Source organism: Procambarus clarkii, chromosome 14 (genome assembly GCF_040958095.1).
Source record: "Procambarus clarkii isolate CNS0578487 chromosome 14, FALCON_Pclarkii_2.0, whole genome shotgun sequence".
In the NCBI taxonomy this organism is placed as follows: domain Eukaryota; kingdom Metazoa; phylum Arthropoda; class Malacostraca; order Decapoda; family Cambaridae; genus Procambarus; species Procambarus clarkii.
Window position 1 is genome coordinate 11,006,747 of NC_091163.1, and position 12,703 is coordinate 11,019,449.

Genomic DNA, 12,703 nt, shown 5'->3' on the forward strand with positions numbered 1-12,703 from the left:
TAAAAGTAGAAGTTTCCCGCCAATGAAGCGTGCGGGTCTGACAGAACCCATGCCACGCCCCCAACGAAAAGAAAGGGCAGTCTGCCAGCCAAGAAGACTCCGGAACCTCGAAACGCACCCAAAAATGGGAAGAAGAACCGAACTCAAACGAGGACAGATCCATAGCAGAGGCATAACCCGGGTCTCGCAAGAGGTATGCAGCTAGAGCTTCCCGAGCCACCTTCGCGGAGATACGGGAAGTAGAAAACTTCTGGAAAAATGGATCCGAGGTACCCAAAGGCGCCTGGAACCGAACTCGGGGAGGAGCCGAACCCAAATCATACTCGTACAGGGAAGGAGGGTAAGAAAACTCCTCACCTTGCACCAATAAGCCCCGCGAGAAAGGCAAAGGCACCCAAGCGGGGTCACAGGGGGCCCAAGGCCCCCAGGTTGACTCCTCCCCAACCCCAGGATCCCCCACGTCGGGACCCGGGGCAGAGCCGTCCTCTAAACCCTCTACCCCTGAAGAAAAGGCAGAGTCCAAGGGAAAGCAGACAAGAAAGGGGTCTGCTGGTGGGACCCAGAAGCCTCGGCAGGAGGAACCGGCTCAAATGCCTCCGTCCCCGATCCGGATGGGGCAGCCCCCCGAGGCAGCCCGAATCTCATTGCCAACTAAACCCTGTGCCGAGGCCGAAATCCTCAGATGTTTTGGGGCCGGACACAGGGGGTGAGGTGCAGGAAGAACCACAGAGGAAGGACCAGGGAGCGCGGCTGGAGCCAAAGCCAGAGCGACTAACAACCCCAGGTCAGGGTCCCTAAAACCAAAACGGGGCAGCCTCGGGGCATCTGGGTGGGAAACCAACCTAGCACGTTGCAATAACCTAAACCTAACATGCAATGCTGATGCTGCCTGTACCCTAACAGGAACATCCTCAGAGTAAAACTGGAGCACAAGCAGAGAACATGACTCGCAAGACTCCGGGTCAAAGGTGTCATTGACCCAACAGGTAGCATGACAGAGGCAAAACAGGTGACTGTCACCCCTGAGACAAGGGCACACTGCAATCTTCAAACCCGCACAAGGCAGGTTGGAACTCGGGAGACGCATCCATGGGTCCCCGAGCCCCGACAGGGGTTTCCAGGGCCTGTAGGTTAGCAACTATGGGAAGCCCGGGCAAGGTGTTGCTAACTGGTTAAGAAACCCAAACAAAACAAGGGGTAAATGATAATACTGAAAACCCCTGGGACGTGTACAAGAACAGGGGCCTAGCAGAGGACCACCAAAACAATACCAGGGGAACTATGGACCCACGAGGCAGAACCTCCACCAGGCAAACAAAAACAAAACAAAAGAAAAACCCCACAAACGTACACCGTCCCCAGAAGCAACAGGAACCAGTCGCCGCTTAGGTGGCAGGCCGTGCAACACCTTGACGCCCTAACCAGCACAATACCACTCCTTACCCAAGGCCAAACAAGTGCCCCAAGCCCCAGCTGGCCCCAAGGGCGAGGCAAATGCCGAGCAGCAAGAACCTCTACGGGAGCGGTTCCCGAACGCCCCAGAGAAGATAAACCTGACACGCAAGGGCAGTGCTCACAGGGCGCCTAGGGAAGGAAGCCCCTAAGCGCATGCAGCCTTGGTACTGGTGAGGAACACCTGGCCACCGCACAACACAACACATGGCTGTGAATTCCACTCAAGGCAAACACCGCCCAGGAAACTGAGGCCAGAGAAGCGTCTATTCCGGTTGACATTAGCTTCCGAACTGATGCTAGGCAGCAGGCATGGTGAGGTCCGGGGCCTGCTGCCTAGAGGGGGAGGGGCCCCCTTCCCCTCTCTGGGCAGGGAAGGCTGCGCGGACGATCGGCATGGCAGTAAAGTGTGATGTTTGCTTGTTTGCTTGTTTCTTTGAGATTGTAGGGAGTTTCTACTTCTCTGTTCAGTTTTATGTTTTAGTTTTTTACCATGTGGGGTTTGTTTTGTTATGCCTACCTTTCTGGGTGCCTAACCCCGGTCGATGGCAGATAGGGAAAACCCCAACCACAAGGGGGTTTTCCAGGGCCATCGCTCCCTAAAATCTCTCTGAAGGGGCCAGGTTCTGGCGCTGGTCCCTGGTCGGTTTGAACTCCTTAGCTAATGTCCCAGTCTAATATAACATACATTAGCCTGATAAGCTCCAGGGAGCCGTAGGGGCTTCCCACAGAAAATATATGTAACTGGTATTATTTAGCAATGATAATATTACAGAAGACCCCTGACTGATAAAAATGACAAGGATTCTGATAATAGCAAGATTGTTGTGATAATTAGCACTGTGCTGTATGGTGGGAGGAGTAATGCTCAGGGAGGAAGGGAGATAGCGTCGTCTGCTGACTCTGTGTGGCCACCTATTATTCTCTGCATTCACCATACCAGTCCAGTGGTTCTCTTTTTTGAACACAAATGTAGATACTTATATATAATCTGTGTATTAGTGTAATAACAGCAAAAGGAGTATGTTGGGAGGAGCCATTTGGGTGACGGAGGTGGTGTGGTCTGCATGACTAGTCAGGCTGTGTAGAGGGTGGCCACTATACTCTTTGGGCACCATACCAGCTTAGTTGTACAGTTATAGTGAATAAAACATGTAGATACTCATATATAATGTGTGTGTATATAGTGTAATAACACCACAAACAGTGTTGTTGGGGGAGAAATGTTAGTGTGTCTGGCTTTGAACCAGTGAGAAAGGCAGCCGCCAGCTGACTGTCTAGAGGGTCTAGACCATGGGTGAAGGTCTAGACCATGGGTGAGGATTTAGACCATGGGTGAGGGTCTAGTCCATGGGGTGAGAGTCTAGACTATGGGTGAGGGTCTAGACCATGGGTGAGAGTCTAGACCATAGGTGAGAGTGTAAACCATGGGTGTATAGTCTACATAAAATATATATATGTGTTGGGCTGGATAATGACATAGGGGCTAATTTCATACCATATGACCAACAACATGGACTGGAAAAAAACCATAGACAAATGTGCCTCCCACAGATGACGGTAGGTTCCTAGAACACATAACACATGATAAAAGATCAATTAGTGATTGGTTTGCCTGGTATACTTCATTACAACTGTATGGAGTTGTGAAAACCATATGAACATCATTACATGATATACATTGGTATACACATCATGTAATTACTACGGAATTTTATACAATGATGATGACCGCATTCTCCTAGTAACATTTATGACAATAACCGCATTCACATAGTATCATAACCATGAAACAATAGCAGGATTTTTTTTATGGGTCAATGTAAATTCCATTATATCCACAGAGCTACTACATCCATATTTGCATCATACATGTAAAACCCGGACATCAATAGTTTAAATCATCATATGACACTAACCACATTACCCTGTGAAACACCATATGATGATAACAACACTTCAAGTGTTAACATACTCCTTATAAAACAGTATGAGGTCAGCTGCTAAATAAGTAATAAAGGACAAAATATACATTAAGATAACAATATAAACAAAATCATGGGTTCATAATACAAAAGCTCTAACTCACATCAAGAGGATCATGTCCTTCACATCCCAGAATTACTTCTTCATAAATGGGAGGTGGGACTGTTGTTGTTGTTGTTGTTGTTGTTGTTGTTGTTGTTGTTGTTTCTGGGCTGGATATTTGTATTATTTTAAAATCATGCTCTGCTTCCTTTGCAACTTCAGTAGTTACTTCCTCTGCAACTTCAGTAGTCACTTCCTCTGCAATTTCAGTAATTACATTCTCTGCAAATTCAGTAGTCTCTTCCTCTGGAACTTCAATAATCACTTCCTCTGGAACATCAGTAATCATTTCCTCTGCAATTTCATTAGTTACGTCTTCTTCCTTTGCAACTTCAGTAGTTACATCTTCTTCCTTTGTAACTTCAGTAGTTACATCTTCTTCCTTTGCAACTTCAGTAGTTACATCTTCTTCCTTTGCAACTTCAGTAGTTACATCTTCTTCCTTTGCAACTTCTGTAGTTATTTCTTCCCTTGCAAATTCTGTAGTTACTTCCTCTGCAACTTCTATAGTTACCTCTTCTTTTAAAACTTCTGTAGCTACTTCCTCTGACTTTGGAACTTCAGTAGTTACTTTCTCTGCAACTTCTACAGTTACTTCTTCCTTTGCAACTTCTGTGGTTACTTCCTCTTCCTTTGCAACTTCTGTGGTTACTTCCTCTTCCTTGTCAATTTCTGTTGTTACGTCCATTTCCTCTGTAGCTTCTGTACTTGATTCTACCTCCATTGCAGATGAACTAAAAGAAAAAATGAAGATTTTGCAAGGATATGGAGGGTTATATCCCTATCCCCTTTTACATTAAATATATTTTGAGGCAATTTTAATAAATTATTTTAAATGGAGTCATATACATATTAATTTATACTTTATGGAATGTATGAGAATAAATAAAATAATGGTTGACTCAAAAGTATTTATGTTGTCAGTTGTTAGTCACAAAAGCACTTACCTCTCAAGATGTATTTCTTCATCTGGAGAAGGCATGCTCAGAGTTGTTGATTCCCCTGTTGATAATTAAACATTTTTAATAATACACCTAATTGCTTGTATTACAAAATTTGATGAAAGCTGGTACATTATTTGATGAATTTGATGTATTTATTTATTTATTTATACATATATCCAAGAAGGTACATTGGGATTGTGAGGATACATAGCATAGTAATTATATTCTTGTAAAGCCAATAGTATGCGCAGCATTTCGGGCAGGTCCTTAATCCAAGAAAATTTTAAGTAGGTAAATACTAGCAAAATTTATAAAAATGATAACAAGTACATTGCAAGAAGAAAAAAAAGGATGAGAGAAATTTGTAGGTATAATAAAGCACATAGGTAGCTCAAATTGATTGCATTGACGGCTTGAATGGTAGTTTAAAAAAATATAATAGACACAATACAGCATATAGCTAGCACATAAAAGAAAACAGCAATGATCACAATGGTAAAGTTGTTTGGATTAAGTACATAAAACCAGTGTTGAATGTAATGAAACGCATTTTCTGGGTGAGCCCTGAAGGCTCTCTGGAGCTTATCGCACTAATGTTTTCTGTTCCCAGAGGAACAGAAAGCGAGCAGAAAACACCAGAAAAGCATAGAAATGACAACAGAAGGATAAAACCCCTGAAAAAGGTGAAAAAAACTCACCCAAGACGCTCGCTCGCACACCCAGGCGTATGTCAACAAATCGCAACGCTGCCCTGGTAGCTACGCCAGGAAACCAGCAGAAGAAAATGGCCACCAGAATAGGGGGCTGTGACTGACGCAAAAGATATGAAAACATGCCAGCAAAAGTGGGAAGCAAGCAGACTGGATGGGCGAAAAACTCTGCCCAGAAGCAAAAAACCCCGGCAGGGTCAAACAGCCCCAGAACTGCTAGCAGGCATCCCCCACAGCCCCGGGAACCCGCAACAGAGGCCCCGGGGCACAGCTGTCCTCCAAGCCCTCCGCCCTTAAAGAAAAGCAAAGGTCCATGGGAAAGGCAGCAAGAAAGGGCCGTTGGTAAGACCTAGAAGCCTTGGCAGGAGGAACAGGCTCGAAAACCTCCGTCCCCAACCCGAACGGAGCAGCCCCCGAAACCGCCTGAGTCTCGACCCCAACTAAACCCTGCCCTGACCCCAAAACCCGCAGACGGTTAGGAGCCAGGAACAGGGAGGGAAAGGGGCAAACAGCACCTAACCAAAACGGGGCGGTCCCGGGGCATCCGAGTGGGAAACCAATCTAGCTTGCAACACGGATGCTGCCTGTACTCTGAACAGTAATAACATCAGGAGAGTATTGGAGAACAAGCAGAGAATATCCCTCGCAAGACTCCGGGTCAATGTGTCAGTGACCCAACAGGCAACATGACGGAGGTAAAAGTGGCGACTGTCACCCGGAGACAAGGGCACAGCAACCAACGATCCAGTACAAGACAGGTTGGAACCCGGAAGACACATTTAATGGTCCACGAGCCGCGGCAGGGGTTTCCAGGGCCCATAGGGTAACAACTACGGGAAGCCAGGGCAAGGTGTTACTAACTGGTTAAGAAACCCAAAAATAACAAGGGGGTAGAGGACAACACTGAAAGTCCCCTGCGACGTCTACAATTACGGGGGCCTAGCAGAAGGACACCAAACACTACCAGTGGAACTATAGCAACACTGGGCAGACCCCCACCAGGCAAATGAAAATTAAAACAAAAGAAAAACCCCGCAAAAGTACACTGTCTCCAGAGGCAACAGGAACCGGTCGCCGCTTAGGTGGCCGGTCGCGCAACACCTTGACGCCCTAACCAGCACAATACCAGTCCCTACCCAGGGCCAAACAAGGGCCCCAAACCCCAGCTGGCCCCAAGGGCGAGGCAAATGCCGAGCATTAAGAACCTCTATGGGAATGGTTCCCGAATTCCCCAGGGAAGATAACCCTGTCATGCAGGGGCAGTACTCACAGGGCACTTAGGGAAGGAAGCCCCTAAGCGCATGCAGCCCTGGTACTGATAATAATAAACCTGGCCACCACACAACACAACACACGGCAGTGAACGCCACACAAGGCAAAAACCGCCTAGGAAACTGAGGCCAGAGAAGCATCTATCCCAGTTGACATTAGCTTACAAACTGATGCTAGGCAGCCAGCGAGGTGAGGTCCGGGGCTCCCCCCTACCCCTCTCGGAGCGGGGAGGGCTGCGTGGACAATCGGCGCGGCAGTAAAGTGTGATGTTTGCTTGTTTGCTTGTTTCCTTGGGATTGTAGGGAGTTTCTACTTCTCTGTTCGGTTTTTTGTTTTAGTTTTTTACCATGTGGGGTTTGCTTTGTTGCGCATACCTTTCTGGGTGCCTAGCCCGGTTGCTGGTAAACAAGGAATGTTCCAATTCACATGTGCATTTCTATAGGCCATTGCTCCTCGTGCCTCTCTGAGGGGGCCAGGTTCTGGCTTGTGGTCCCCAGTAGGCCTCGAACTCCACTCACATTGACTGATGCCAAAGTCTAATAATATACATATCAGCCTGGATAGCTTTGTGGAGCCAAAGGGGACTCCCCACCAGACAAGAAAAAATTTGTAAATGTGAAAAAAAAGGTGACCAGGATCACTCTTGGCTGCCAAGGAGATACAATCCCTAAAATTATATCATAGTAATACATGTATATTTTAAGTTTGAATCAAATCAATGAACATTGCAAGGATGAGGTATGAAAATGTAACATTTATAAAACAAAATAAATATTAAATTAGGTCAAAACAAGGTACCGTAATCCAAAAAAGAGACAGTTAATTAGCACTACCTTCAAGCTTGATCATCAATAGGGTGACTTGTAGAATATATGGATCTTTAAAATCTCTGCAGGTGTATGCTCCCAGATCATCTTCTGTCGTATTTAAGACAGTAAGTGTGATAATGGCTCCTTCTCCATCAGGGTCCTCGGATCTTGCCCATTCATATTTTACTGATTGATTCAATGATGAATGCAATATATCTTCTTCGTTATGTACAAACTTGACCTGTTGATTAAAACAATTGTTGTCAGGGACGATAATTAAAAAACCAGCGTATAATGAAACTCCATTTTCTGAGTGAGACTTGGAAGCTCCACAGAGCTAGCCAGGCTGATATTGCAAAAACTTAGACTTTGACTGATATGGCATCAATATGAATGGAGTTCTTTAGGCCTACCAGGGACCATGAGCCAGAACCTGGCTCCCTCAGAGAGGCACGAGAGCAATAGTGTTCCCATATGGTTGGAAGCATTCTATGTCTGCCATCGCCCGGGTCTGGCACCCAGAAAGGTAAGCATCCCGGGGCTGACAGGAAGCCTCCCGGTCTCATCCACAAAATGGTGTTTCATTACATATAATGCTGGTTTTATGGGGGAAGCCCCTTCAGCTCCTTGGAGCTACTTACCAAAAGACAAAAACAAGAGGGACTTACCTGGGAGGCGGTTGTTGCTCGCTCCTCAACGCAAAGCTGAGACAACTGGCTGCAACTGCCGACCCAAAGCGACACAGGCCCTACAAGGTCCAGGAACATTAACCAAGTAACTCGCAGCCAGGACCCTGTTCGACCACCAAAAACTCCGCACCCGAATGTCAGCCCAAAACATGTTGCAAAAGACGGCAGCAAGAGCAGCCAACTTATGAACGTTGTGGGCTCGAAGACAGACTGCAGGCTGGATGAACCGAATAATCCTGCAGACTACCTGGGAGACCTAAACCCTGGAACAGGGAAGGAGGGAAACCGGGTCAACCCAACGTGCGCTCCCGGCTACCGAGGCCGTGGTGCGCAGGTAATGGCAGAGAGCCGCGACCGGACACAACACGCGATGCATCCTCAGACTAACCAACTAAGCATCAACAACCCAAGGGGGCCCCCTCCAGAAAGCAGCAGTCTCATTCTTCACCAGAAAAGAAGGAGATGGTTGCAAACGAACAAACCTACTACCAGGACCAAAAGAGCAGAAACCACTGTGACAGAGGAGAGAATGAAGCTCCCTGACACAACCAGCAGCAGTCAATGCCAACAGGAAAAAGAGCCTGGGAAAACAAGCCTTGGAAGGCTGGAGGTGAAACAACGCACAAGACAGCTTGTGGAACCTTACCTTGAGGTTACCTTGAGATGCTTCTGGGGCTTAGCGTCCCCGCGGCCTGGTCGTCGACCAGGCCTCCTGGTTGCTGGACTGATCAACCAGGCTGTTAGACGTGGCTGCTCGCAGCCTGACGTATGAGTCACAGCCTGGTTGATCAGGTATCCTTTGGAGGTGCTTATCCAGTTCTCTCTTGAACACTGTGAGGGGTCGGCCAGTTATGTCCCTTATGTGTAGTGGAAGCGTGTTGAACAGTCTTGGGCCTCTGATGTTGATAGAGTTCTCTCTCAGAGTACCTGTTGCACCTCTGCTTTTCAACGGGGGTATTCTGCACATCCTGCCATGTCTTCTGGTCTCATGTGATGTTATTTCTGTGTGCAGGTTTGGGACCAGCCCCTCAATTATTTTCCACGTGTAAATTATTATATATCTCTCCCACCTATGCTCAAGGGAGTACAGATTTAGTCTCTTTAGTCAGTCCCAGTAATGAGGAATGGTCCCAGGAATGGCGCAGAAGTAACATCAACGCTGAACGCAAGCTGCAGCAGCTCCACCAGCACCGCACGATGCAAGGCGACAGTATTCGGCATAAGATGATGGTTCTGGAACAACCATGAAAGGAAGGACAAAATAACCTGAACAGAGACAGAAGTACACTTATGAAGGGACAAGAAATAATGGAAGGACTGTCAAGAAACTTCATACTGCCACTGAGACAAAACATGCAGGTGGGACACCATCAACTAAGCCAACTGCTCATCATACAATAGACTCGAGTCAGAAAGACCAAACGCAAAGACTCGAGGAGAAGATCGAACCAGCCATGTAACGGACAGGATCGATCTGCTGAAAGAGGCGGAGCCATGGGAAGACCCTCGGGTTCGGACACCGAGCAAGCAGCGCCTGAAACTAAGGCTGGGCCATCTACCAATGAGCAAAGAGGGACTACTCTCCCTTGGTAAGTCTTCAAGCGAGCTAGGACCTGGAGAAAACTAGCTGTGAAGTACCCTGCACCCCTACCAATGCAAACTACCCCTACCCAAAGGCAAACAAGGGTGCATGAAACACCCCCAGCACACTAAGGGCGATTAATCACCAAGCAGCAAAAGACCAAGCAGAGATTGATCCCAAGGCGACTTGTGGCAAGTGGCCCCCAAGCCCCATGGGAAGCACTTACAGGGCACCTAGGGAAGGTGACCCTAGGTGCATGCAGCCTGAGTACTTGTGAAATTACTTCTGGCTCACGCACCATCAGAGAAATAGCATCACACCCCAAGGCACAGAGTTGGAGGACAGGAAAACAGGAGCCAGAGTCAAACGACCATTTGCCAAATACATCAGTCAAAGAACTGGGGTATAAATAGCCGATTTGAGGGTCTGTGGCCCCCCATCCCCCTCCTAGAGAGGGGGGGGGAGCTGCGCAGACAAGTGGTGCGGTGACATGGTGACGTCATGCTCGTCTTCGTTTGGGGAGTTTCGTCCACTAGTTCGGCTTTCAGTAGCAATTTCTTAACCAAAATAGGGGTTTGTTTTAGGGCACTTACCTTTCTGGGTGCCTGACCCAGTCGATGGCAGACTTAGAATTCTTCCAACCACACAGGGGTTTCTATAGGTCATTGCTCCTTGTGCCTCTCTGAGGGGGGCAAGGTTCTGGCTCGTGGTCCCCGGTAGGCCTAGAACTCCATTCACATTGACTGATGCCAAAGTTTAATATATCCATATCAGCTTGGATAGCTCCAGGGAGCCGTAGGGGCTCCCCTCCAGAAAAAATTAATATAATGAAATGCCACTTCACGGAGATATTCAGTGCAAGGTTCAGTTCTTGCACCAGTGATGTTTATTGTCTACATAAATGATCTACCAGTTGGTATACAGAATTATATGAACATGTTTGCTGATGATGCTAAGATAATAGGAAGGATAAGAAATTTAGATGATTGTCATGCCCTTCAAGAAGACCTGGACAAAATAAGTATATGGAGCACCACTTGGCAAATGGAATTTAATGTTAATAAATGTTATGTTATGGAATGTGGAATAGGAGAACATAGACCTCACACAACCTATATATTATGTGAGAAATCTTTAAAGAATTCTGATAAAGAAAGAGATCTAGGGGTGGTTCTAGATAGAAAACTATCACCTGAGGACCACATAAAGAATATTGTGCAAGGAGCCTATGCTATGCTTTCTAACTTCAGAATTGCATTTAAATACATGGATGGCGATATACTAAAGAAATTGTTCATGACTTTTGTTAGGCCAAAGCTAGAATATGCAGCTGTTGTGTGGTGCCCATATCTTAAGAAGCACATCAACAAACTGGAAAAGGTGCAAAGACATGCTACTAAGTGGCTCCCAGAACTGAAGGGCAAGAGCTACGAGGAGAGGTTAGAAGCATTAAATATGCCAAAACTAGAAGACAGAAGAAAAAGAGGTGATATGATCACTACATACAAAATAGTAACAGGAATTGATAAAATCGACAGGGGAGATTTCCTGAGACCTGGAACTTCAAGAACAAGAGGTCATAGATTTAAACTAGCTAAACACAGATGCCGAAGAAATATAAGAAAATTCACCTTCGCAAATAGAGTGGTAGACGGTTGGAACAAGTTAAGTGAGAAGGTGGTGGAGGCCAAGACCGTCAGTAGTTTCAAAGCGGTATATGACAAAGAGTGCTGGGAAGACGGGACACCACGAGCATAGCTCTCATCCTGTAACTACACTTAGGTAATTACACTTAGGTAATTACCAGAGGTCATGATGACCAGTTGTGTACACACCAGAGGCCACAATGACCAATTGTGTGTACACACCAGAGGTCATGATGACCAGTTGTGTACACACACCAGAGTCCATAATGATCAGTTGTGTGTACACACACACACACACACATCAGATGCCATGATGACCAGTTTTGTACACACCAAAGGTCATTATGATCAGTTGTGTGTACACACACACACCAGAGGTTATGATGACCAGTTGTGTACACACCAGAGGCCATAATGATCAGTTGTGTGTACACACACACACACTAGATACCATGATGATCAGTTGTGTGTACACACACACACTAGATGCCATGATGATCAGTTGTGTACACACCAGAGGCCATAATGATCAGTTGTGTGCACACACACACACCAGATACCATGATGACCAGTTGTGTGCACATGCCAGTTAAACATTGATTAATAAAGAAAAATACTTACCCAATCTCCTGTTGGAGAATAACATCTAACACTTGCACTTTCACCAAGTTGAATCTCCACTAATCCTATAAAGCATAAAAATTTAAATAGGTTATTACAGTACAATCTATGAAGTTAAAAATTAAAAACCTGCCTAAACTCTTACATGCATACATACATTCACCCACTCTCACACAAATATTATATGGAAGACAGGACACCACAAGCTATCTTATTCGGAAGCTGTACAATAATTATATATCTACCTACTTTCACACACAAATGCACACATTTGAACTACTGTATGGGGAATCTCATCTTCAGTAAGGCATATTTACATTGGATAAAGTTCAACAAAGAGTGATAAAATGTCATCAGAGAAATAAGTTGACTCTCATAATAGGAATGGTTGAGGGCCACAGGACTAACAACACTGCAAGCCAGACATGAGGACACTTATCTCATCAAAACTTAAAATACTAAACAGATTGGATGATGTTAATTCAGAATTTTGCCTGGATGTTTTAGCTGAACTTGGCACCTGTCTTCTGGCGAATGACCTCGGTGCCTGGGTTCCTACTTGGTTAGCTGCCTTAACTCTTAAACCGTGCAAAACATATATACAATGCTTCCTCAGTCTTACAAACCCCCCTCTATCGAATTCCTGGAAGAGCCGAATAAATTGAATTCGGTACCAAATGTTCAGTGGAACATACAAATGTTCGATTCAGTGAGGAATGTTCATCCAAGCGGTCACCGAGGCTGAGCGTCAGAGCTGGCTGTCATCAACTATGATTCTCCAAAGTGTAAACAGTTATACAGTGTTTTATTATCCTTACCCATTGTTTCTAGGGAGAAATGGTTATAAAAATGATGATAAAATGGTGTCAGGGGGGCATTGGTGAGAGAGT

The 12,703-nt window shown here is 45.9% G+C and overlaps 1 protein-coding gene across 1 annotated transcript in view; it reads right to left on the minus strand.

Moving 5' to 3' along the window:
* LOC123771439 (titin) overlaps positions 1-12,703 on the minus strand; it is a 236,050-nt gene that overhangs the window by 40,982 nt on the left and 182,365 nt on the right. Inside the window, exons 45-48 of the mRNA XM_045763962.2 lie at positions 11,814-11,878; positions 7,300-7,516; positions 4,488-4,542; positions 3,542-4,274 (exon numbers count right to left, since the gene is read on the minus strand). Coding sequence (XP_045619918.2) covers positions 3,542-4,274; positions 4,488-4,542; positions 7,300-7,516; positions 11,814-11,878 — 1,070 coding nt within the window. The remainder of the gene's footprint in view (positions 1-3,541; positions 4,275-4,487; positions 4,543-7,299; positions 7,517-11,813; positions 11,879-12,703) is intronic.